At 36.4% G+C, this 22,801-nt stretch overlaps 1 protein-coding gene across 1 annotated transcript in view; it reads right to left on the bottom strand.

The window, feature by feature from the left end:
• The window catches only part of LOC116088239, a 204,696-nt gene that overhangs the window by 9,889 nt on the left and 172,006 nt on the right, over nt 1–22,801 (bottom strand). Inside the window, exons 11-13 of the mRNA XM_031367023.1 lie at nt 19,039–19,148; nt 17,214–18,607; nt 13,272–13,361 (exon numbers count right to left, since the gene is read on the bottom strand). Coding sequence (XP_031222883.1) covers nt 13,272–13,361; nt 17,214–18,607; nt 19,039–19,148 — 1,594 coding nt within the window. The remainder of the gene's footprint in view (nt 1–13,271; nt 13,362–17,213; nt 18,608–19,038; nt 19,149–22,801) is intronic.

Genomic DNA, 22,801 nt, shown 5'->3' with positions numbered 1-22,801 from the left:
AAACAAGCATGCTTTCAAATGGTACTATGAGCTACCAATGAGAAAAAAAAAAGAAATGTAAACAAATACAATATTAATAAAAAATAAATATCTTATTTTGTATGTAAATGAAGCACACATGCATATGTACCCACATCCATGCATTTATTTATTTGTAGGAGTGAGGGCACATGCTACACCTCATTTGAAATAGTGTTTCTCTCTCTATTCACTACTGTATATGCCAGCCAAACTTGCTTTCCAGTCTCTGGTGACTTTACTCTTTCTGCCTGCCTTCTTTTAAGAGTAGTGGGATTAGAGATAAGTATTCCCATTTGCAGCTTTTACCGGGTTCTCAGGATAGGAACTTATGTTTGTTAGGCTTTTATGGCAAATGATTTCATACTACTCCACGAAAATGAATCATAATGTATGAGAAGATAATCTCTTAGTGAGAACTAATATATTATAGGTGTCTGAGGGTTACTGAAAGTTAAAACATGTTACTTAGTGTGGACACTCTCTTGCGCTCATTTGTATGAAGTTTTGGAGATATGACTTTTTTTTAATGTGCTGGTGATAGTATGAAAAGTCAAAGAAAATATCCAATAAAAGAAAAAAAAGTCAAAGAAAACAATAAAATAGAGAAATGTGCTCATAATAAATAAAAGAACCAGATACACATCCAGAAATTGATTTTAATGAAATTGAGATATATGATTACTTAAAACACAAATCAAAATAATAGCTGTAAGTAGTATGATCAGCAGTATAAGAAAAAAGCCATCAACAAAGTGAGCTTCAAACAAAACATGTTAGAATGTGTCTGGTAGAAAACAAAGAGCTAAATAATACAATAATTAAATGAAAAGCTTCACTAAAGCAGATCAGTAGCAAACAAATCATGAAGAAGAAAAATCAAATAATTTGAAGACAGTTAATTGTAAATCATCTACTTGGGGGCAAAAAAAGAAAAAAGGAGTGATGGAATTATAAGGAAGGTATAAGACAGCAACAAGAATACACATTTTAGGAAACTCAAGAAAGATCAAGAGAGATCACGGAAAAATTATTACTTGAACACATATGGATAAAAAAATCCCCAAATCTAAGGAAGAAAGTGTTCTATGAAGTCATATAACCTAATATAAAGTATAAAATAAAATGAAATAAAGTTATATCAACAATATATAAGTCCAATGAAATCCATACAAAGATACATAATCAAAATATCAAATAAAAGAAATTTTAAAACAATAAGGAAATCATTTATAATGCACAGGGTAATCACTGTTAGAAGAATTATCAACAGAAGATTCAAGCCAAAAAATAATCAACTGACATATTCAAAATACTGGAAGTAATAAAAACTGCTAACAAAGGGGACTATGTCATATAAAATTGTTACAAAAAGTAAATAAAGAGAAAGACTTTGACAAACAAAAACTTACAAAATCTAATTCTGAATTGCCCTATAGGAAATAATAAAAAACATTTTTCAAATTGAAATAACAATGTTAACTATGAAAATATAAAATTATAAATATGCTAGCAAGCATAAATATATGAACTAATACAGCCTATTGTAGTATATCTGCATTGAGTAAATGACTTTTAATCCTGATACAAAAATTTCAAAACTTTAAGAGTATTAAAATAATTATTATAAAATTCTAAATTATAATATTAAATATGTAAGCTGACCTCAATACCCAAGTGTATAATTAAGAAGAAATGTGACTCATATGCATTTTGTGTACTGAATGGAACAAGACAGAGAATCAGTATGAAAGTGTGAACTTCAATACAACAAATTCCACATAACATAGGCCCACAAAGGCTCTACAGGGTACAATCCACAGAACTCAAGAAGTTTATCAAGCTGAATGGCCCAAGTGAGGATGCCTCAATCCCAGTTGGGAAAAAGCAATCATAGAGGGCAGAGGGAGGGAGGGACCTGGGAAGGAGAGCCCATAGGAAGATCAACAGTGTCAACTAACCTGGACCCCTGAGATCTCTCAGACACTGAGCCACCAACCAAGCAGCATATACTAGCTGGTTGGAGGGCCCCAACACATGTATAGCAGAGGACTGCCTGATTTGACCTCAGTGAGAGAAGATGCACTTAACCCCGGAGAGACATGAGGCCCCAGAAAGTGGGGAAGCCTGTTGGAGTGTATGTGGAGGAGGGCATCCTCTTGGAGATTGGGAAGGAGGAATGGGATAAAGAATAAACCAGGAGGGCAAACCAGGAGGGCGATAATGACTGGACTGTAAGAAAAGATTAAAGACAATTCAAAATATATAAATAAATGTATGCTAGATGGCGTAGGCGAAGAAATGACGGCAGAAACGACACATTAAGTATAAGATCTAAATGTATTTCTTAGAAATGGCATCAGACTTTTACAGTCATTGCAAAAGAGAGATGGTAAATCTGGCAGCTCGGCAGTTAAGGTACATCTGAGGCTATCTGAAACATACTGAGTCTAAAGCAGCAGCTATCTCCTCTGGACTGATACTGTATCCCCCTGGCCCAAGCGCTCTGGGCCAGGGGAATGCGGATCGCCTGAATCTGAGTCCTAGCCCATCTAAGTTCTAGTGCGAGTCCAAGTAATAGTCCTTCTCCTTGTCTTAGTCCAAGTCCTTATACTAAGTGAAAATCAGGCTTAGATACCACACAGCAAACAGGGCAGATGTCAAGAGTCACATAGGCAGGTGGGGGTTACAGCAGGATCTGGTAGGTAGCTAGGTGTGAAGCAGAAGGAAGAGGAGTGGAGCCCTCCCGGTTGAGGTATTCTTATGCTAATTCTCTGGTTCTTGCTTGGGCGGCAGTGGCAGTCAGGAGTTCTGACCTCACACTTCTAGCTAATGTCCTTGAGTGAGGGAAACCCTTACTTTGAGAGCAATTGCAAGCTATGAGTAGCTTGGAATTAAACTAGGATAGTTGGAAACATTGTATCGGCCAGAAGACAATGCCCAATCATAACGAATCATTTCTTGGGGTACCTTTATGCCTAATTATGAGGCCGCGTTGACGATTGGAGAGACTAATCTGGAACACATCTGAGTTAGGGGATACCAGCAACTAGTTTGAAATCCAGGAGGCACAGAACCCCTTTTGGGGTCTTATAGCCTCTTATCCTTTATCGGGATTTTATCCCCAATATTTTGGGTGTGACTGGAGCAGACGAGTGTGCGTAGCATTTCCCCCTTTTTTATTATTTTTTAAACTAAGTTCCAGAAGGTCTCTTCTCATCGTGGCTAAGGGATCTGAAATGTCAATTAATAATAGCAAGCAAGATCATATACTGAACCCAGTCTGAGGGATTCATTGTGTTTAGATTGTTTTTTTAAATCACTGGCCAATTCAATGTTCTAAGTATCCAAATGACTTTTGTTAATATCTGAAAGTTCTGCCTTCAATTGTCTCATATCATGAGAAATATCTGTATCTTTCCACACTCCCTGCAAATGGGCCTTAGTTTACTGAAATGATGTATGACACTTAGTGGCTAACCTAACTTACAATCAATATAGCATATAGATAAGAGACACAGGAAAAATCAAACAGGTAGAAGCATTTAAAGAGGAAAAAAGTAACTATCTCAGAAATATAGGAAAATACAACTAAACAGGTGAAGAAATAAAACTGTTCAATACCTGAAAATGGGAATATAATCAATAAACAAAACACAAACAGAGGGAATCCTGGAGATGAAAAACCTAGGGGAAAGAATAGGAACAACAGACACAAGCATCATCAAGAGAATACAATAGAAGGAAGACAGAAGCTTAGCCATAGAGTATACAATAAAAGAAAAGGATACATCAGTGAAAGATAATGTTAAATCTAAAAATATCCTGATACAAAACATACAGGAAATTTGGGATACCATGAAAAGACCTAACCTAAGAATAATGGGAATAGAAGAAGGTGAAAAGTCTCAGCTCCAAGGACCAGAAAATCTCAACAAAATCAAAGAACAAAACTTTCCCAATCTAAAGAAAAAGATGTCTATAAATATACAAGAAGCTTATAGAATACTAACTAGACTGGACCAGAAAAGAAAATCTTCCTGGCACATAATGATCAAAACACAAGATCTACAGAACAGAGAGAGAATATTAAAAGCACCAAGGGAAAAAGGCCAGGTTACGTACAAAGGCAGACCTATCAGAAATACTGGGGATGTGTGTGTGTGTGTGTGTGTGTGTGTGTGTATGTGTGTGTGTGTGTGTGTGTGTGTGTGTGTATGGATGTGTGTACATAATTGCTTTTGGTTGCCTGCCATAACTAGATAGCAACACCTTATTGCTAAAGTCATCCAACATTTCACTTGCAGTACACAGAGAAATAATTCTTGAACTGACCATTAAACTACTTCCCTCTAGCCTAGCTTTCACAGTGCTACAAAGTGCTTATGCAAGCTTTTTGGTGAGAAAAGCCATAAAGGCTATGATACAATGCTTTCTGTGCTATAATACTCACCAGGCAAGATATGCCCACTGGTGTATTAATAACAAGAATATTTATGGAGTCATCAACCACTATTTAGAATTGAGGCCTACTCTACAGGAGGGAATTTATACTTGGTTCTTTCAGCTCAGTCAAAAACCATGTCTAGAGAAATCACAAGCCCAATGGTAGAACATGGTAGAGGAAAATTCACTTTTCATTGTTAGTGGTGGACAATGGTAGGTTGTACATATGTCTGTGGATAATCCTGTATTTATATGCATATGTACAACACTACATAGACTCACTACATGTTATAAAACATTTGTAAAGAGGAAATGAACTAAAGGAGGAGACATGTTAGTTTGAGTGAATGTTGAGATGGATATGATCAATAAACATTATCTCCATGTATGATATTTTCAAAAAAATTAGTAGAAAATATAACTGGAATGCCTCGGGGGAAATGAGGGCATTTTAAAGGAACATTCCGTCCTTCATTATGGCTATCTTGACTGATGAACAAGGCACCCTACAGAATCATAATTACCCAAAGGAGAGAAGTGGCTTAAGCTTGGTGCTAGCCTGAGGAAGAATTTTTCTCCTACAAAAGGAAAGGAATTTCATATACTACTAAGATGACAGCTTGACAGATTTCCTTGAAGAACACAACAGAGCTAAGGAAATACTGAGTCAATGACGGGCATGACCACACATTAACCAAAACTTAGTTTATGCATACCCCTTGCCCTCTATTGAAAAATAAATGTTATGTTAAAACCCCAAATAAAGACTTGGTGGAGGTGTCAGTGGATTTATTTGCTCCTCTTTCCAATTTGGTCACACTGAGTAAATTTTCTTTGTTTTCTCTTCATTATTACTTTGGTTATTTTATTAGGCTTATTGAGGACAGGTGGCTGGTTGAAACTGGTTTATTAGGACTTCCAGAGGCACAGGCTCTCATCTGATCTAAGGAAACATTGTTAAGAAGATGGAATATCTGGGAGGTGATTATATTAAATAAACACATTCAAGTCAATACTGCTGGTTTGACTAGTGATTGCTTTATAAGAGAAAGAAACCAGAAAACACACAGCTAATTATGTGTTCCATGTTCTTTATTATTTGTTTCGCTGTATGATCTTAGGACTCTACTAAACAAAATGCTATCACTGGACATGTCTACTCAATTTGTACCTTCAGGGTAATGTTACAAAACCTTTTCTTTATAATGTAACTTGCTTCATATACTATATTATGGTAAAAATTGAACTAATGCACTAAGTCATGTCTTCACTGTTATCATTAAAGCAGCTAACTGTATATTTATTTTATTTCTAGAATCTCTATGAAGTTGTAATGCTAATTCTACAAATTCTAAATTTACTGTTTATGCAATGGGAGAAAAATATTTTCAATTAATAATGAAGCTAATATAGTGATAAAAATAACATGATTTTCAGGTCTGCATCTTCTACCTGAGCATACCATCAGTGTTTCTGCCCCACAGAAAATCCCATAGTGTAAAGGCCCTCCAGGAGGTCTGCTACAGCCAGGGCCACAGGTAAGGGATGCTCCCAAATAAATGTAGCAGCTGTGAACCCTGAAGAACCCAGAAGACTCAGGACCCATCTCCACCCCCAACCCCCACTCCCTGTTTGAACTTGACCCACATTCACTCCAGTGCCTTCTGCCTGAGCAAACCATCTGTTTATATGCTCCTCTGAATAACACATAGTCTAAAGACCTCCACGGAGGTCTGCAACAGTCAGGACCACAGGCCTGTGCCTTTAAACTGGGCAGACCATCAGCATGTATGATCCTCTGAAGACCACTCAGTCTGAACGCCTCCCAGGTGATCTGTTACAGTCAGGGCCACAGGCCTCCCAGGTGACCTGAAGCAATTCAGGGACATAGGAGGTAGGCTCTAGACAGAGACAACCAGGCTAGTTAGCACCAGAGATAACCAGACAGCAAGAGGCAAGCACAAGACCATAAACAAAAAAAGCCAATATACTCTGGCACTATCAAAACCAAGTTCTCCTACCACAGTAAGCCCTGGATACACCAACACACCTGGAAACCAGTATGCTGACCTAAAATCCCATCTTATGAAAATATAGAGTCCTTTAAGGAGGATGTAAATAACTTACTGAAGGAAATACAGGAAATCGAAGGTAAACAGATAGAAACCCTTAAAGAGGAAACAAATGAACCCCTTAAAGAAATACAGGAAAACACAATCAAACAGATGAAGGAATTGAACAAAGCAGTCCTAGAAACAATAAAGAAAACACAAATGGAGATAACTCTGGAAATGGAAAACCTAGGAAATAAGCCAGGAAATACATATGCAAGCATCAACTACAGAATACAAGAGAATAGAAGAGAGATTTTCAGGTGTACAAGATACTTTAGAAGATATTGACACAATGGTCAAAGAAAATTCGAAAGAGAAAAAACTCTAACATATAACATCCAGGAAATCTAGGATACAATGAAAAGACCAAACCTAAGAATAATAGGAATAGATGAAGAGAGTAAAGATTCCTTGCTCAAAGTACCAGAAAAGAAAATCCTCTTGTTACATAATAATCAAAGCACTAAATGCACAGAACAAAGAAAGAATATTAAAATCTATAAGAGAAAAAGGCCAAGTAACATATAAAGGTAGATCTATAAGAATGACACCAGACTTCTCAACAGAAACCCTAAAAGCCAGAAGAGCCTGGACAGAGGTCATGCAGACCCTAAGAGAACACAAATGCCAACCCAGGCTACTATACCCTGCAAAACTCTCAATCATCATAGATGGAGAAAAAAAATATTCCATGACATAGCCAAATTTACACAGTATCTTTCCACAAATCCAGACCTACAGAGGATTCTAGAAGGAAAACTCCAACACAAGGAGGGTTCCTACATGAAGGAAAAAGCAATATATTAATCATCTCACAAGGAAACCAAAAGAAGACTATCACACACACCACCTATAACAAACATAACAGGGACTATCATCTGTTGCTAGTATCTATTAATATTAATGGGCTCAATTCCCCAATCAAAAGACAAACTAAGACTGGATAGGCAAGCAGGATCCAGTATTTTGCTGTATACATGAAACACACTTCAATGACAGAGAGTTATTACCTCAGTGTTAAAAGCTGGAAAAAAGTCTTCCAAGCAAATGGTCTCAAATAACAAGCCGGCATTGCCATCCTAATATCCAATAAAACCAAAAGTTTTCAAGAGGGATGGGAAAAAACACTTCATATTCATCAAAGGAAAAATTCACCAAGAGACAGTCTCAATCCTGAACATCTATGTCCCAAATGCAAGGGCACCCACATTCATAAAAGAAACTTCACTAAAGCTCAAAACACACATTGAATTTCACACAATAATAGCAGGAGTCTTCAACACCCCACTCTCATCAATGGGCAGATCATGGAAACAGAATCTAAACAGAGACACAGTGAAACTGACAGAAGTTATGAACCAAATGGATTTAGCAGATATCTACAGAACATTTCACCCCAATACAAAGAATACACCTTCTCAGCACCACATGGTACCTTTTTCAAAATTGACCATATAATCAATCACAAAACAAGCCTCAACCGATACAAGAAGATTGAAATAATCCCATGCATCCTATCAGATCACCACGGACTAAGGCTAGACTTCAATAACAACAGAAACAACAGAAAATCCACATATGCATGGAAAGTGAACAACTCTCTTCTCAATAACTTGATCAAGGAAGAAATAAAAAAAATTAAAGGCTTTTTAGAATTCAATGAAAAAGAAGGCACATCATACCCAAATTTATGTGTCACAGTGAAATGCCACGCACACTTTGCGTGACAGCAGTTTATGAGGCAAAAGCTTCAAGGAAGCCATCTCCTGCAACCCCTAACTCAGAGGTAGCCCAGATTTGTCCTTGCTATAGTCTCATGTGCTAGGTGTCCCCCAAGATAAATGTTGCCCTCTGACCTCCACCAATGTTCCAACATCCTAGCCAAACCCTGGCTTGGAATTTTGCAGGCAATGTTAGACTAATTGCCTCCAGCATTCTTGGAGAGATAATGAGGCGGGCAGGGCATTGACTAGCCCAAAAGATTAGCATAGTGGGCCTTTACTAAGGATGGGCAGGACCTTGAGCCAAATGTGTGTGTGTGTGTGTGTGTGTGTGTGTGTGTGAGAGAGAGAGAGAGAGAGAGAGAGAGAGAGAGAGAGAGAGAGAGAGATTGATTCGAGCCTCCACCCTCTTGGCTGGCTCACCGGCAGCTCCCCCCCCCCCACAACTCTGGGTGGGCCCACCAGGCCCGAGGGTGCCCGGGGATACTGCACCAGTCCAGAGGAGATGGCTGCTGTTTTAGACCCATTGTGTTTTAGTTGGCCTCAGATGTACCTTGACTGCTGAGCTGCCAGATTTTTCTTTTCTCTTTTGTAATGACTGTAAAAGTCTGATGCCATTTTAAAAATATACATTCACATTCTACACTTCCTTGTGTTGCATCTGTTATTTTTTTCTTTGCTGACGTCTTGCTGACCTGACCAGGACCCTGTTTCTCCCCGCGGATTGAGAGAGGCTAAGACTGGCCGGCCTGTCACAGTGAAAGAAGTGCTATGAGGAAAATTCCTAGCACTAAGTGCCCTGGTAAAGAAATTGGAGAGATCTTAGACTAACAACAGCATACCTGAAAGCCCTAGAAGAAAAAGAAGCAAACATACCCAAGAGGAGTAGGAGGCAGGGAATAGTGAAACTCAGGGCTGAAATCAAGCAAATAGAAACAAAGGGAACAATTCTAAGAATCAACCAACCCAAAAGCTGGTTCTTTGAGAAAATTCACAAGATAGACAAACCCCTAGCCAAACTAACTAAAGGGCACAGAGACACTATACAAATTAACAAAATCAGAAATGAAAACGGAGATATAACAAAAAAAAAACCTGAAGAAATGGAATATTATTTAGCTATTAAGAACTGGGATATCATGAGTTTTACATGCAAATGGATTGGACTAGAAAATATCATCCTGAATGAGGTAACTGAGACACATGAGGCCATGCATGATAATGTACTCACTAATAAGTGGATATTAGCCAAAAAATGAACAGAATACTCAGGACACAATTCATAGAACTCAAGAAGGTTAATTGGCAGAAAGGCCTAAGTGAGGAAGCTTCAATCCCAGTTGGGGGGGGTGGGGAAGCAGAGGGCAGGATTGAAGCCACAAAGGCCATCAGAATGGAAATACACAACCTGAGGAGGTGGAGGTATTGTGACCCTCTAGAATGTACCAGAGAGGTGAGAGACTGTCAAGACTCAAAGGGAGGGACCTTGGACTAAATGCCCAAGAGTAGGGAGAGGGAACTTGTGGAGTCGAGCTCCAACAGAAAGTCAGGACATCAAGTAGAGGATTGGTGTTCCCATCCCACAGTCAGGAACTCTGACCTGGGGTTGTTCCTTTCTGGGAGAACTTCAGGGACAAAAATATAGAGGAGACTGAGGGTAAGAGGTCCAGTGACTGGCCCAAATTGGGGTCCATCTAAGGAAGAAGCTCCAGGGCCTGACACTATTACTAATGGTGTGGTGTGCTTACAGACAATATCCTGCATGATTGGTCTCCATGAGAAGCCCAACAAACAGCTGACTGCAGATATGGTCTGAAGTCGGGAACCCCTATGGTTGAATTGGGAAAAGCTGGAAGAGGTTGAGGAGGAGGGTGACCCCATAGGAAGATCAGCAGTCTCAACTAACCTGGACCCTTGAGATCTCTTGGACACTGACCTGTGAACCAGGGGGCATACACTGGCTGGTATGTGGCACCTGATACATATACAGCAGAGGACTGCCTGGTCTGGCCTCAATGAGAGAAGATGCAACTAGACCTTGAGAGACTTGGGGCCCCAGAAAGTTGGTATGCCTGGTAGGTTGTGGGGAGGTATAGTGGTGTGGAAAAAGGGGAGGAGGAATGCAATGGGGAACTGCTGGAGGGCAGATGGGGGTGGATAGTGACTAGACTGTGAGGAATGATTAAATAATAAAAATAACATGAATACATTAAACAATTATTGCTTAATAAGTAATAAAATGCCATCCAGATCAGAAAAGGGGTAAAAAATTTAATAGGACATAACTCCTTGGCTTTGTCACTGAGGATTAATTTGAAGTTTAAAAACTTTGAATATAGAAAACTGAATTGGTGACTAGAACCAATAATTTTTGTTTCAATTGTATTTTCTATCAAAGTATATCAAAATCAAAACATAAAAAGTATAGACAATTTCTTGATGTAGATACAGTAAATGTGCTTTATTTTTGAATTTTTTTGAATCAGGCGCTTGTATCAGTTGTCTACATAATTTGTAATGATTTTACTAACCTTATAAAATTTAAACTCTAAAAATGAGAAAATTAAAAAGATTTATAGAATTCTTGTTTGTAACTGAGATTTGGAAATTACCTGCTTTTAAAATTGGTTTTGCTTTGCTTTTCTAAAAGAAAGTGAATGTTTATTTTGTTTTGACTTTTTTGTTGTTGATTTCATATGACCTGACCTGAATCCACACTCAAACTCTAATATACTTGCTATTTCAGACCTAATTCTATGTTGTGTCTAAGAAAAATCGCCCTATGTAATGAAAAAATTCAGAATCTGCTCTTAAGTTGCATTTTTTTGTCTATACCTTACACTGAGGCAGACAATACCACAAGGAATGTAATCATTCCTAATATATTGGACTTTGTATCATCTCTGGAACATGTCTCACTGCTGTTGCCTTGTATGCAATTTAAAAATTAGAATGGTTTATAACAATACACTAAAAGCCAGATTTCCTTTATTTATCTACTGCTTTCATATTTTAATGTAGAAATTTGACTGCTAAATGCAGCTAACCAAAAATGAATCTATCTTTTATTTATTTATTTATTTTTAATTTTTAAAATTTATTTTTAATTAATTTATTTTTTACATTCCATATTCCATTACCGTTCTCATCCACCCTCCGACTGCTCCACATCCCACACCCCACATGACCTCTAAACTCTCTGGGGCCTCCAGTCTCTTGAGGGTTAGGTGCATCATCTCTGAATGAACACAGACCTGGAAGTCCTCTACTATACGGGTGTTGGAGGCCTCATATCAGCTGGTGTAGTCTGTTTGGTGGTCCAGTGTTTGAGAGATCGTGGGAGTCCAAATTAAGTGGTCGCTCAGTGGGCAAGAGCACCAACTGTGGATCCAAAGGTCCCTCATTTAAATTCTAACTACTGCTTGATGGCTCCCAGCTGACTGAAGCTATCTTTTATATGGTAGCCATCACATCATACTAAGAATAATAAAATATTGTATAAAGCCATTTTTAAAGGTTTTTAAAGATTCATGACTTGTATTTCCAGTTAAATTGTATATAAGTTTTCTATAAAAATATTTTGTTATGTTTTCATAAAACCCAGTCCAGACAAAAGATCTTTGTAAAGTATGAGATAAAAGAATAAAATATAGATATTGCTGATAGCACACATTAATTTTATATCAATAGATTATAAGCTTTACAAATGTAGGCATAGACTTCTAATAGAGAATTTAATGACCTTTGCCTTCTAAAACTATTTTTGTGTTTCCCCCCTTTCTGAAGAACAACTCTCTTAGCTAACTGTTTGAAGTACTGGAAGTTCTTTGAGTTTACTTGGCTGCTGACCCTAATATCACACCAGGCAGCACTGAGCATGTGATAGTAGGGGATAGACAGCTTTAGTTCCAGCATATTATATGCACATACAAGGAAAATAAACCATTTCGAGGTGTTGACAAAACTACCTGGGACTGTCAGCCTTAGCACAGTTGTTCTGAAAACAGACAGAATTCATTTAACTGGGTTACACTGAAAACCCTAAGGAAGTATATCCCATGGTGGGCATCCTGTTAACCTGTATTATCTGATTAATACATGTTTTATTTGATATGTTTACAAGGGCATCAAATGTACCTTTTGAGACTGTATTTTTGGTTTGCATACTCTAACAATTATGATAAGATCTGAGCGTGAAACAAATTTTAACATATAACTTTCTAGTAAGGGACTTTTATTCTAACTAGATGAGGGAAGATTAAAAAGCATAAACTGAGCTCATTTATGCAGTTCATGTCATACAATATTGGGGTTTTATTAATAACAATTTTCCTGAAAAGCCAACTTGGAGAGAGTTTAATGGAACAAACTGCACAACTGAATAAAGCCATGCTTTTTCTTTTCTGTTTTTTTTTCAGGAGGCAAAAGGCAACCTTTGAGTGTCTATGGATCGTCCTTGTTCAAAGAATTGATATGAAAAATCTGTTTGAAGCCATATCTCACAAATATCCATTTCCACATATTGAAAATGATTTGAATATAACCAAAATATCTAAGAAAACTTACACTAATAAAAAATTCAAAATTAATTTGTTTTCCTAATATAAAAACAAATGAATTTTACTCAAACAGACAATAAGGTTTGCTTAGCCAACCCTTGGCTGGTATCTAGATTGAGTTTGGAAAGGACTTACAAGATTCACCAATGAATTACCAACATATTGTGCTAAAATTTTACAAAGTAATAGTTGTTAAATATATGCTTCTTGTTAATAAGCATTATATTTAATATTCATACATACATATAATTTGTTTATAAACTTAACTATTACTGTATATTTCTCTTACAGCATCACTGTATTTGGATATTATCTTGGAATAAATCTAACACTTCAGATTCTGAATTAATTTTCCCAAATATTAACAAATAACATGGTTAAAATTTTAGACAATTTCTACTGAATAAACTCACCTCTGTTATCTTTTTGCTGTACAGACTTCTGCTCTTCGGTTTTATTTTCCTGGGCAAGTTTAGGAAGTAGGGTAATGGGCCTCCAAAACCCTAGAATCATATTAAATGGACTCAGTTATTTCTGAATTACTATTAAAATATTATTGAGCAAAAGAATATAATTCCACAATAAAAATCTTGTTTGATACTGTAACATCTGATGTTCCTATTACCAGATTTCACAAAGTGTACTAAAACCATATTTAAAATGAAGTTTAAATTGTTATGACATGCATAACTTTAGGTAATAATTAAAACATAGTCATGTCTAAAAACTTCAGGAAGTTCATAATAATAGACTACTTAGCTAAAAAAAATAACAGTCTAGTGTGCATAGTCACAGAAGGCAAGTAACTTTAGTTATAGTGGTTGGAGATAAGCAAACTCTTTTCCTTACATCTCTTTACTGTTATAATGAGAATGGCGACATATGGTAAAGGCCTCCTTTAACAATTATTGCTCATTTTGAAATGAACATATGTTTAGCACTAAGAACAGGCTTTTTGTCTGTGTTATAAACATCTTTTACTTATTAATAAAATGTAAAATGTCAGATATCATATAAACACAGCAAATTTATCAACAGACATTTTGTTAAAGAAGACATACAAGTGAGTAAGAACACTTCCCCTATACTTAGAAATTTAAATTTTAGTTGGAGGTTTAAAAAACCCATGGCTCCAGCTGCATATGTATAGTATAGCAGAGGATGGCCAAGTCGGTCATCAATGGGAGGAGAGGCCCTTGGTCCTGAGAAGGCTCAATGCCCCAGTATAGGGGAATGCCAGGGCATGGAGGCAGGAGAGGGTGGGTGGGTGGGGGAGCACCCTCACAGAAGCAGGGGAACAGGGGATAGGATAGGGGGTTTCCAGGAAAGGGGATAACATTTGAAATGTAAATGAAGAAAATATTTAATAAAAATATTAAAAAATCACAGTTGCAGTATCAATTTATATTTTAAATATATAATGGGTAGACATGAGTGAGGAATCCCAGATACTGCACCCCCAAAATGCCTTTTGACTATTTTTGAACTATTTCGTGCATGGTATCTTAAACAAGGAAACTGAAAAGCCTATTATTATCAAAATAAGTTGAGAGATAAGATATTGTGATTAAGCATTCTAGAGGCAACATGTATGGTATTTGTAAAATCAAAGAACATTTTTCTAAAATTCCAAATTTTACATATATTTCTATACCATAAGACGTGAAAGTTTTATTTGAGACTTTGTAAATTGTTTATATATAAAGCAAAGCAGAAAACATACTGTCAAAGGATTATGTTAAGAGAAGAAAGGACTTTAATATATCACATTTCCTAAATGTAAGTGTACATTTTAGTTTAGAATAACTGTTGATATATTGCTGTTAATATGATTATTTACAGAAAACTATTTTATGATAAAAATTGTTAAGGTGAGTGACAAGTGTTAGAAACATTTAATGTTTGAAAATGTTTCTATCTTCTGACAGAATATATACCAACATGTGCTTTATGTTAATTATTAAGAAATTTGACAAGTATATATCCGAGCAAACTGAGAGAAAATATACTTAATTGATCAGTTTCAGAGCAAATAATATTTTCTCAGTGTAGTGGTTTGAATGAGAATGGCCCCTGTAAGCTCATATGTTTGAGTGCTTGGTCCCCAGTAAGAGGAACTATTTGAGAAGGATTAAGAAATGTGGTCTTGTTGGAGTAGGTTTGACCTTTTTGGAGGATGTTTATCACTGGCGGTATACTTTGAGCTTTAAAAAACCCATGCCAGGCCAATTTCATTCTCTCTCTTACCCTGCAAACTTTGGATCAGATGTGAGCGCTCAGCTAGTGACTGATCACCATGCTTGCCTGTCTGACTGTTGCCAGGCTCCCCATCATAATAGACAACCCCCCTGAGTAAGGGGGGTTAAGTAAGCTTAAATTAAATGATTCCTATTATAAGATACCTTAGTAATGGTGTTTTGTCACAGCAATAGTAACTCTAAGACATTCAATTATAAGCTTCCTAAATTCACAGACTACCTGAGAAAACACTACACTAGGAGTTTCTGTACTCTAGCTTGGTCACTAATTATCTATGTGACAATTTAAGGAAGATGTCTATTTTGAGGTACAACTCTCCCATGTTTGTAGAACACACATACATACTATATTACTATTGCTCTTTATTTTGTGCACATTCATGTGTGCTTGCTCACAGCTATGGATGCACATATATGCGCACATAGACATGCATTTGTGTATGCATGTTGGTAGTGGTCAGAGGTCAACATCAAGTGTCTTGTCTCAGAAGTTTTTCATCTTTTTGTTTTAAACACAACCTCTGAGTGAGCATTGGAACATTCTGATTAACACAGGCTAGCTGGCTGGTCATGGAATGTTTCCATCTCTACCACCCCACCACTAGGCTTAGAAGCATATGGTAACATTCAGAATTTTTATTTTTAGGTTTCAAGTTTTTTTCTTTTTTTATTTTATTCTTTAATCTTGTATACACTCCATACAGATTTTTAAATCTGTTTTTATTAATTAGAAAATCCTAAGGATAAAAATGTGAAAATACATTTACAATTATGCCTGTAAACTAAGGCACTATATTTGGCTAAGCCTAAATTCAGAGTACAAGACAAATAAATTGTACTTAGTATTATCAAGGTTCTCAATGGGAAATACCTCTTGGAGTTGACTAATAGTGCATCTTCATGGTCAACAACATAAATTCTGAAGTATGAATTCCCACTTTATTATTTATTGTGCTACTTTGGTTACTTATTTGTGCCTCAGTTGTCTCCAAAGTACAACAAAAATGACAATAGTAACCTGCCTTCTAGTATTGGGAGGACTTAATAAATTTGTATATATAAAATCTGTGAGAATTAATTAACTAGCAATGTTGAATCAATACTACACAGTACACATAAAATGTTTAGAGTAGTTCATAGTACCTCTATGTAAAGCATATACATTTTTTCAAGAGTTAACTAAATTGTCTAGGGCAGTGGTTCTCAGCCTTCCTAATGCTGTGACCCTTTAGTACAGTTCCTCCTGTTGTGGTGACTCATAATCATAAAATTATTTTCCTTGCTACTTCATAACTGTAACTTTGTTACTGTTATGAATCTTAATGTAGGTATCTGATACACAAAATATCTGATATGTGACCTTTGTGAAATGTCATTTGACTCCAAAAAGGGTCACAACCCACAAGATGAGGACCACTGGTCTAGGGGACTGAGAATTATATTGATATATTATGATAAAATAAACGTAACATAAATAAAAACTATCCATTGATAATTATGGAACTTGAGGAAAACCTTTATGAGAAACTAAAGATATTTTGGAAGCTGATATATGTAGGCTTCTATACTTAAATCGTTTTACAATAGCTAAATAGCAAAACTCTTTTACTTGTTATGAGTCACCACAACAGGAGGAACTGTACTAAAGGGTCACAGCATTAGGAAGGCTGAGAACCACTGCCCTAGACAATTTAGTTAACTCTTTAAAAAATGTATATGCTTTACATAGAGGTACTATGAACTACTCTAAACATTTTATGTGTACTGTGTAGTATTGATTCAACATTGCTAGAATTATGTGAGCTAAATTTAACATTATTTCATAGGCCACTATAAATATTGTTTCTATAAGCATTTTAACTTTACTCCTTTTAAAATGAAAAGATAAAATAATCACCTAAAGCAAGATGATAGTCCTAATTTTAAAAGTGATATAAAAATCTGGGATTAAGATGTTTAGTCTCTAAATCACTTAATGGTTTTCCTAAGTGGTTTCAGTCCCAAATCTATCAATGCTACTGCCATTTTTGGAAATGTTGTGATGTTATTAATAAAGTCTATAATATATTTTTAGAGGCCACATACATTTTGCCTTACCTGGAGGACGATTCTCCTTTCTACGAGCACCAAGCCGGTATGCTTCTAGCAGGTGTGCCTCATTTTGTGTATCACAGCAGTCAGACTTTACAAGATATCCTTCTCTTTCCTCTTCCATTTGAAACCCCTCACTGTCTAATACCTTCTCTGTCTTTATGATGTATCTTTTACTTTCAGGTTCATTTCGATCTCTTTTGTTTCCAAATTGTGTCTGATGTTTATCAGAACTGGAGCCTACTTCATGTTTTTCAGTGATACGCTGAAACTTTTGAAGGTCACCCTGACATTTTCCAAAACTCTCTTGAGGTACCATAGACTTAAAGTGATATTTTCCGGAGCTATCCCAGTATCCAGCATTTTCAGAATCTAATAGTTTTCTTTTAGCATCTAACCAGTCCTGTAGAGACTCATACTTTTGAGCCACCTTGAGTCTTTCCAAATTACAGGTGCTTTTGCATGTTTCAGCTTTCTTCATGTATTTCATAGAACCAGAGGACATCACAGGGCTTTCAGAGTCTGAGTTTACTGTTCTACTTTCAGACCATGAATCCTTTGGGAAGTGGCTGCTAGCACTGCTCTGGTGAAATGTTTCAGTATCCATGAAATATTTCATAGCTCCTAAGGCTAGCTCACATCTTTCTGAATCTGAGTCTGTCTCACTTGGTTCAGAATCAGAGTCCACCATATATCTCTTAACTCTTGGTTTTTCTGTTTCATCAACCTGTAACAGATGTACTTTAGATATTGATGCTCTACCTTTTTCTGTGTGTGAGTCCACTGAATAACTCTCAGAATCAGGGATCATCCACAAATTTTCATTCTCCATCTTTGATTTTTCAGATTCCATCAGATGTACAGAAGCTGAAGCCATTTGGAATTTTTCTTCTTTCTGTCTTTCATTGTCAGAGTCAGAGAATCTTTCAGAGTTAGAATCTTCCAGGGACTTTTCTGAGCCTGAGGGCATCCAATGTTTCAGAGATCCAGATTCCATCTGGTACTGTTCAATTCTCACCTGGTGTTTCCCAGTATTGGTCAGGTCTTCAACAGAGACTGAATCCAGCTGACAAGTTTCTGCTTTAAACAAGTGTTTTCTAGAGTCTGAATCCCTTGGTGAATTTTCTGAGTCAGAGTCCTGTCTCCATATTAGTGATCCAAAGTCTTTAGATTGTTCTTCTAACTCAGAATCTGACATAACATCTCTGTCAGAGTCAGAATCAATCATACCCCTTTCAGAACCAGAGTCCACAAGAGGGGTATCACTTTCAATTATTGTTAGGTCTTGGAGAGTCTTATAATAAAAAGAACCTCCTAAAATTTCAAATGGATCTGTATCCTGAACTTCTGTTTCAGATTTGTATCCTTTGTCACATTCCAGTGTAAATGCTCCTTCATCACTTGAAGAAAAAAAGAACACAAATATATGTTTAAATATTTACCAGTTGTTGTCACTATGGTTCTATTTAATTCTTCTGAAAGACCATACTATGGAGCACATGGTCCTTCTGTTCATGATATAAACCAAAAGACAACACTAAGCATTTTTTTTTTCAAAAAATAAGAACTTTAATGTATTGACTTTACAACCACTAGCATCTTTCCCTCAGATTAACTATTTTCCAATGTACCTAAATATTATTTCCCTGAATAGAAAGAATACCTACTTGTTAATATGTGATTTTCTTGCCTCTATCTAGTCAATACATCAACATTTAGGGAACAAGTATTAAGTTTAAAGTGAGTTTAAAGTGAAAATAGATATTTTTTACTTTCAAATCTAGGTGAAAATTGTACATAGGTAGACCTGATTATTATTAGTGAGATTTACCTTGGAGATTCAACTCTTTGTGAAGATGAATAATTCTCAGATACACTTTGTTTTTGAACAGATGTATATTGTACAGGAGGTCCATATGATAAAACAGTTGTAGTCATTGGCTGAAAAACAAATACATCATAAAGTAATAATTTTTTAAATTAAACATAAAATATAGCAAATTAAAGCACTTAGACTAGAAAGGATCAAGCATACTTGTGCTTTGTAAAATGTTTCTGGGTAAAACCTCAGAATTAATATTTAAACATAAGGGTAGACAAGGTAGACACATTATGGGATGCTCACCATCTATGTTCCTATGAATTAGATTCCACTCCTAAATACAAGAAGAGTCCCATGAAACTCAGTCTTTAGATTGCATGTAAGTAGAATTTGATTCAAGAAGGAGTAACCAGATTCTCTGTGTTAGATATTTAGAGTTAGTACTCATTAAAAATTTCCCTGTTGGTTGTGTGTATGTGGGTAGGCAATCTCAGTCTCCATACAAAGCTAATTCTGCCATGTGCTTAGAGAAATATCAAACAACATTTAGAAAAGAATAAAACAGCCATAGATAAAGGAAGTACATGCAAGTGATCATATGACTCTAGAAAACCAGTAAAGGAAAAATTTACATCAACTTTTTTGACAAAGTATCAGTTCCTAATTCAAGTTTCTTCTTTATTAACTCGATATCTTCTTCTTAAATATTTTAAGGTGATAATAGATGACTGAATTAAGTCAACACAACCTGTTTATTTCTCCTTCCTCAAGATTAAGTAAAGTTTTGTTCAAGTACAATGATTTCGGTTAAGAATATATGTAAACAAAGTCCATCATTTTGCTGCATACAAAAAAACATGCTTCAGCAAAAATTACAGCCACTACCTCAGAGTATAGAGCTGGAAAAATGTTTTCCAAGTAAATGTTCACAAAAAAACAAGCTGGAGGAGAAATTCTAGTACCCAATAAAATAGACTTTGAACCAAAATTTACCAAAAATGATGGGGAAGGACACTACATACTCATCAAAGGAAAAATCCACCAAAAGGAATTCTCAATTCTGAATATCTATGCCTCAAATGCAAGGGAACCCACATTTGTAAAAGAAACATTACTGAAGATCCAAGCTCACACTGAAACTTACAAAATAAAAGATGGAGACTTTAACATCTTAATTTCACCAATGGACAGATCATGGAAACAGAAACTAAACAGAGACACTAACAGAAGTTATGAACCAAATGATCTAACAGATATCTATAGAAAATTTCATCCTAAAACAAAAAGGCTAAACCTTCTCATCACCTCATGGTACCTTCTCCAAAACTGACCATATAATAGGTCATACACATACACACACACAAAAAAAGCCTCAACCAATACAAGAAAATTGAAATAATCCCATGGATCCTATCAGATCACCAAGGATCAAGGCTAGACACCAATAACAACAAGAAGAACAGAAAGCCCACATACACAAGGAAGCTGAACAACTCTATGAAATGGTAACTTGGTCAGGGAAGAAATAAAGAAATTAAAGGCTTTATAATTTAACAAAAATGAAGACACAACATACCCAAAGTGAGGGGAAGCAATAAAAGCAGTGATAAGAGGAAAACTCATAGCTCCAAGTGCCTCCATAAAGAAATTGGAGAGAGCACACACTAACAACTTAACATCACATCTAAAAGCTCTATAACAAAAAAAGCAAATACATCTAAGAGGAGTAGATGACAGGAAATAATCAAATTCAGGGCTGAAATCAACCAAGAAGAAACAAAGAGAATTATACAAATAATCAACAACACCAGGAGCTGGCTCTTTGAGAAAATCGACAAGACAGATAAGCCATTAGCCAGAATAACCAGAAGCTTGAAACAACCCAGATGTCCCTCAAAAGAGGAATCGATACAGAAAATGAGGTACGTTTACAATGGATTACTACTAAGGTATTAAAAACAATGACTCCATGAAATTCACAGGCAAATGGATAGATCTAGAACATATGATCCTGAGTAAGGTAACCCAGTCACAAAAGAACACACATGGCATTTACTCACTGATAAGTGGATATTAACAACAACAACAACATCAACAACAGCTGGGAATACCCACGATACAGCTTATAGGCCATATGAAACCCAAGAAGAAGGAAGACCACACCAAAGTGTGGATGGTACTGTCCTACTCAAGAGAGGGCTAGAAAATAATCTCTGGAAGTAGATAGAGAGAAGGATATGGGAGGTAGAGGAAGAGAGGGATTGTGAGGAAAAGGAAGAGAAGGATCTGAGAGGGAGAGAGGAGGTGGAGGGAACAGGGGGGCTGGTTCAGATAGGAAACAAGAAGTACAGAGGGTCAGGAATTTGAAAAGAGGTGTGTAGCAGTGGGGGAAGGGGAACTGGCTATAGACAGTATAAAGTCCGAGATGCCAGGGACCCAAGAAGTTGTCAGGACCCAACAGGTAAGACATTAACAAAAGTACACAACAAAGGTGAGACAGAATCTGTAGAGACTTTATCTAGTGGATAGGCATCACCCGTGGTTGAGGGATAGGGCTTGCCATCCACCTCAAAAACAATAATCCACAATTGCTCCTGTCAAAAGGAAATGTAGGGACAAGAGTGGAGCAGAGTCAGAAAGAAAGGCCATCCAGAGACTGACCCACCAAGGGATCTATCCCATCTGCAGACACCAAATCCAGACACTATTGCTGATACCAAAGTGTCTGCTGACAGGAACCTGGTATAGCTGTCTCCTGAGAAGCTCTGCCAGTGCTTGACATATACAGAGGTGGATATACTCAGCCAACCATTTACCTGAACGCAGGGATCCAATGGAGGAGTTAGGGCAAGGACTAAAGGAGCTAAAGGTGTTTGCAATCCCATAGGAAGAACAAGATCAATCAACCAGACCTCCCAAAGATCCCACAGACTATTCCACCAACCAATGAGTATACATGAAGGAACCCATGGCTCCAGCTGTATATGCAGCAGAGGATTTCCCCTTGGTCCTGTGGAGACTCCATGACCCATTGTAGGGGAATGCTAGGGTGCTGAGGCTGGAGTGGGTGGGCAGGAGGAGGAGCATCCTCATAGTGGTAGAGAAAAGTGGGAGGTATGAGGAGGGAGGGAATAGGGGGCTAATAGAAGGGAAATTGGGAAGAGGAATAATGTTTGAAATGTAAATAAATAAAAAAATAAAAATTTAAAAAAACAAGTAAAGAAAAAGAATGGAATTTAACCAGGAGATAGAAAGATTGATGATTCAAGTTGAAGTAATGAGATAGTTGAAAAATACAACAGTCACACTAAAAATTCAAAGGAGACAAAGTATCAGGCTTCAAAGTTACAATAGAGGATCTAGATAAAATAAGCAAGGAACATGAAAATTAAAAAAAACAAGAACAGAATATACAGGAAATGTAGGACATCATGAAAAATGAAACCTTTGAATTATAGGCATAGATGAGAGAAAAAACTCTAATTTAATGGCATAGCATATCTCTAAGAAGATCATAGAAATAAACTTCTCTAAACTAAGGAACAACCATACAAACACAAGAAGTATGCAGAACACCAAATAGACACAATTGGAAAAGAAAATATGCACAGCATATCATAGTTAAAATATTAAACATACATGACAAAGAAACCAGGATGGGGATAATATTTGAAATATAAATAAGTGAAATAGCCAATAAAAACAATTTTTAAAAAGTATACTGAAAGCTGAAAGAGAAATACAATTCAAGTCTCATATAAAAAGAACCTCA

This window comes from Mastomys coucha, chromosome X (assembly GCF_008632895.1).
Source record: "Mastomys coucha isolate ucsf_1 chromosome X, UCSF_Mcou_1, whole genome shotgun sequence".
Taxonomy (NCBI): Eukaryota; Metazoa; Chordata; class Mammalia; order Rodentia; family Muridae; genus Mastomys; species Mastomys coucha.
The sequence above is the reverse complement of the archived record's forward strand: the minus strand, read 5'-3'. Positions and strand labels throughout refer to the sequence as shown.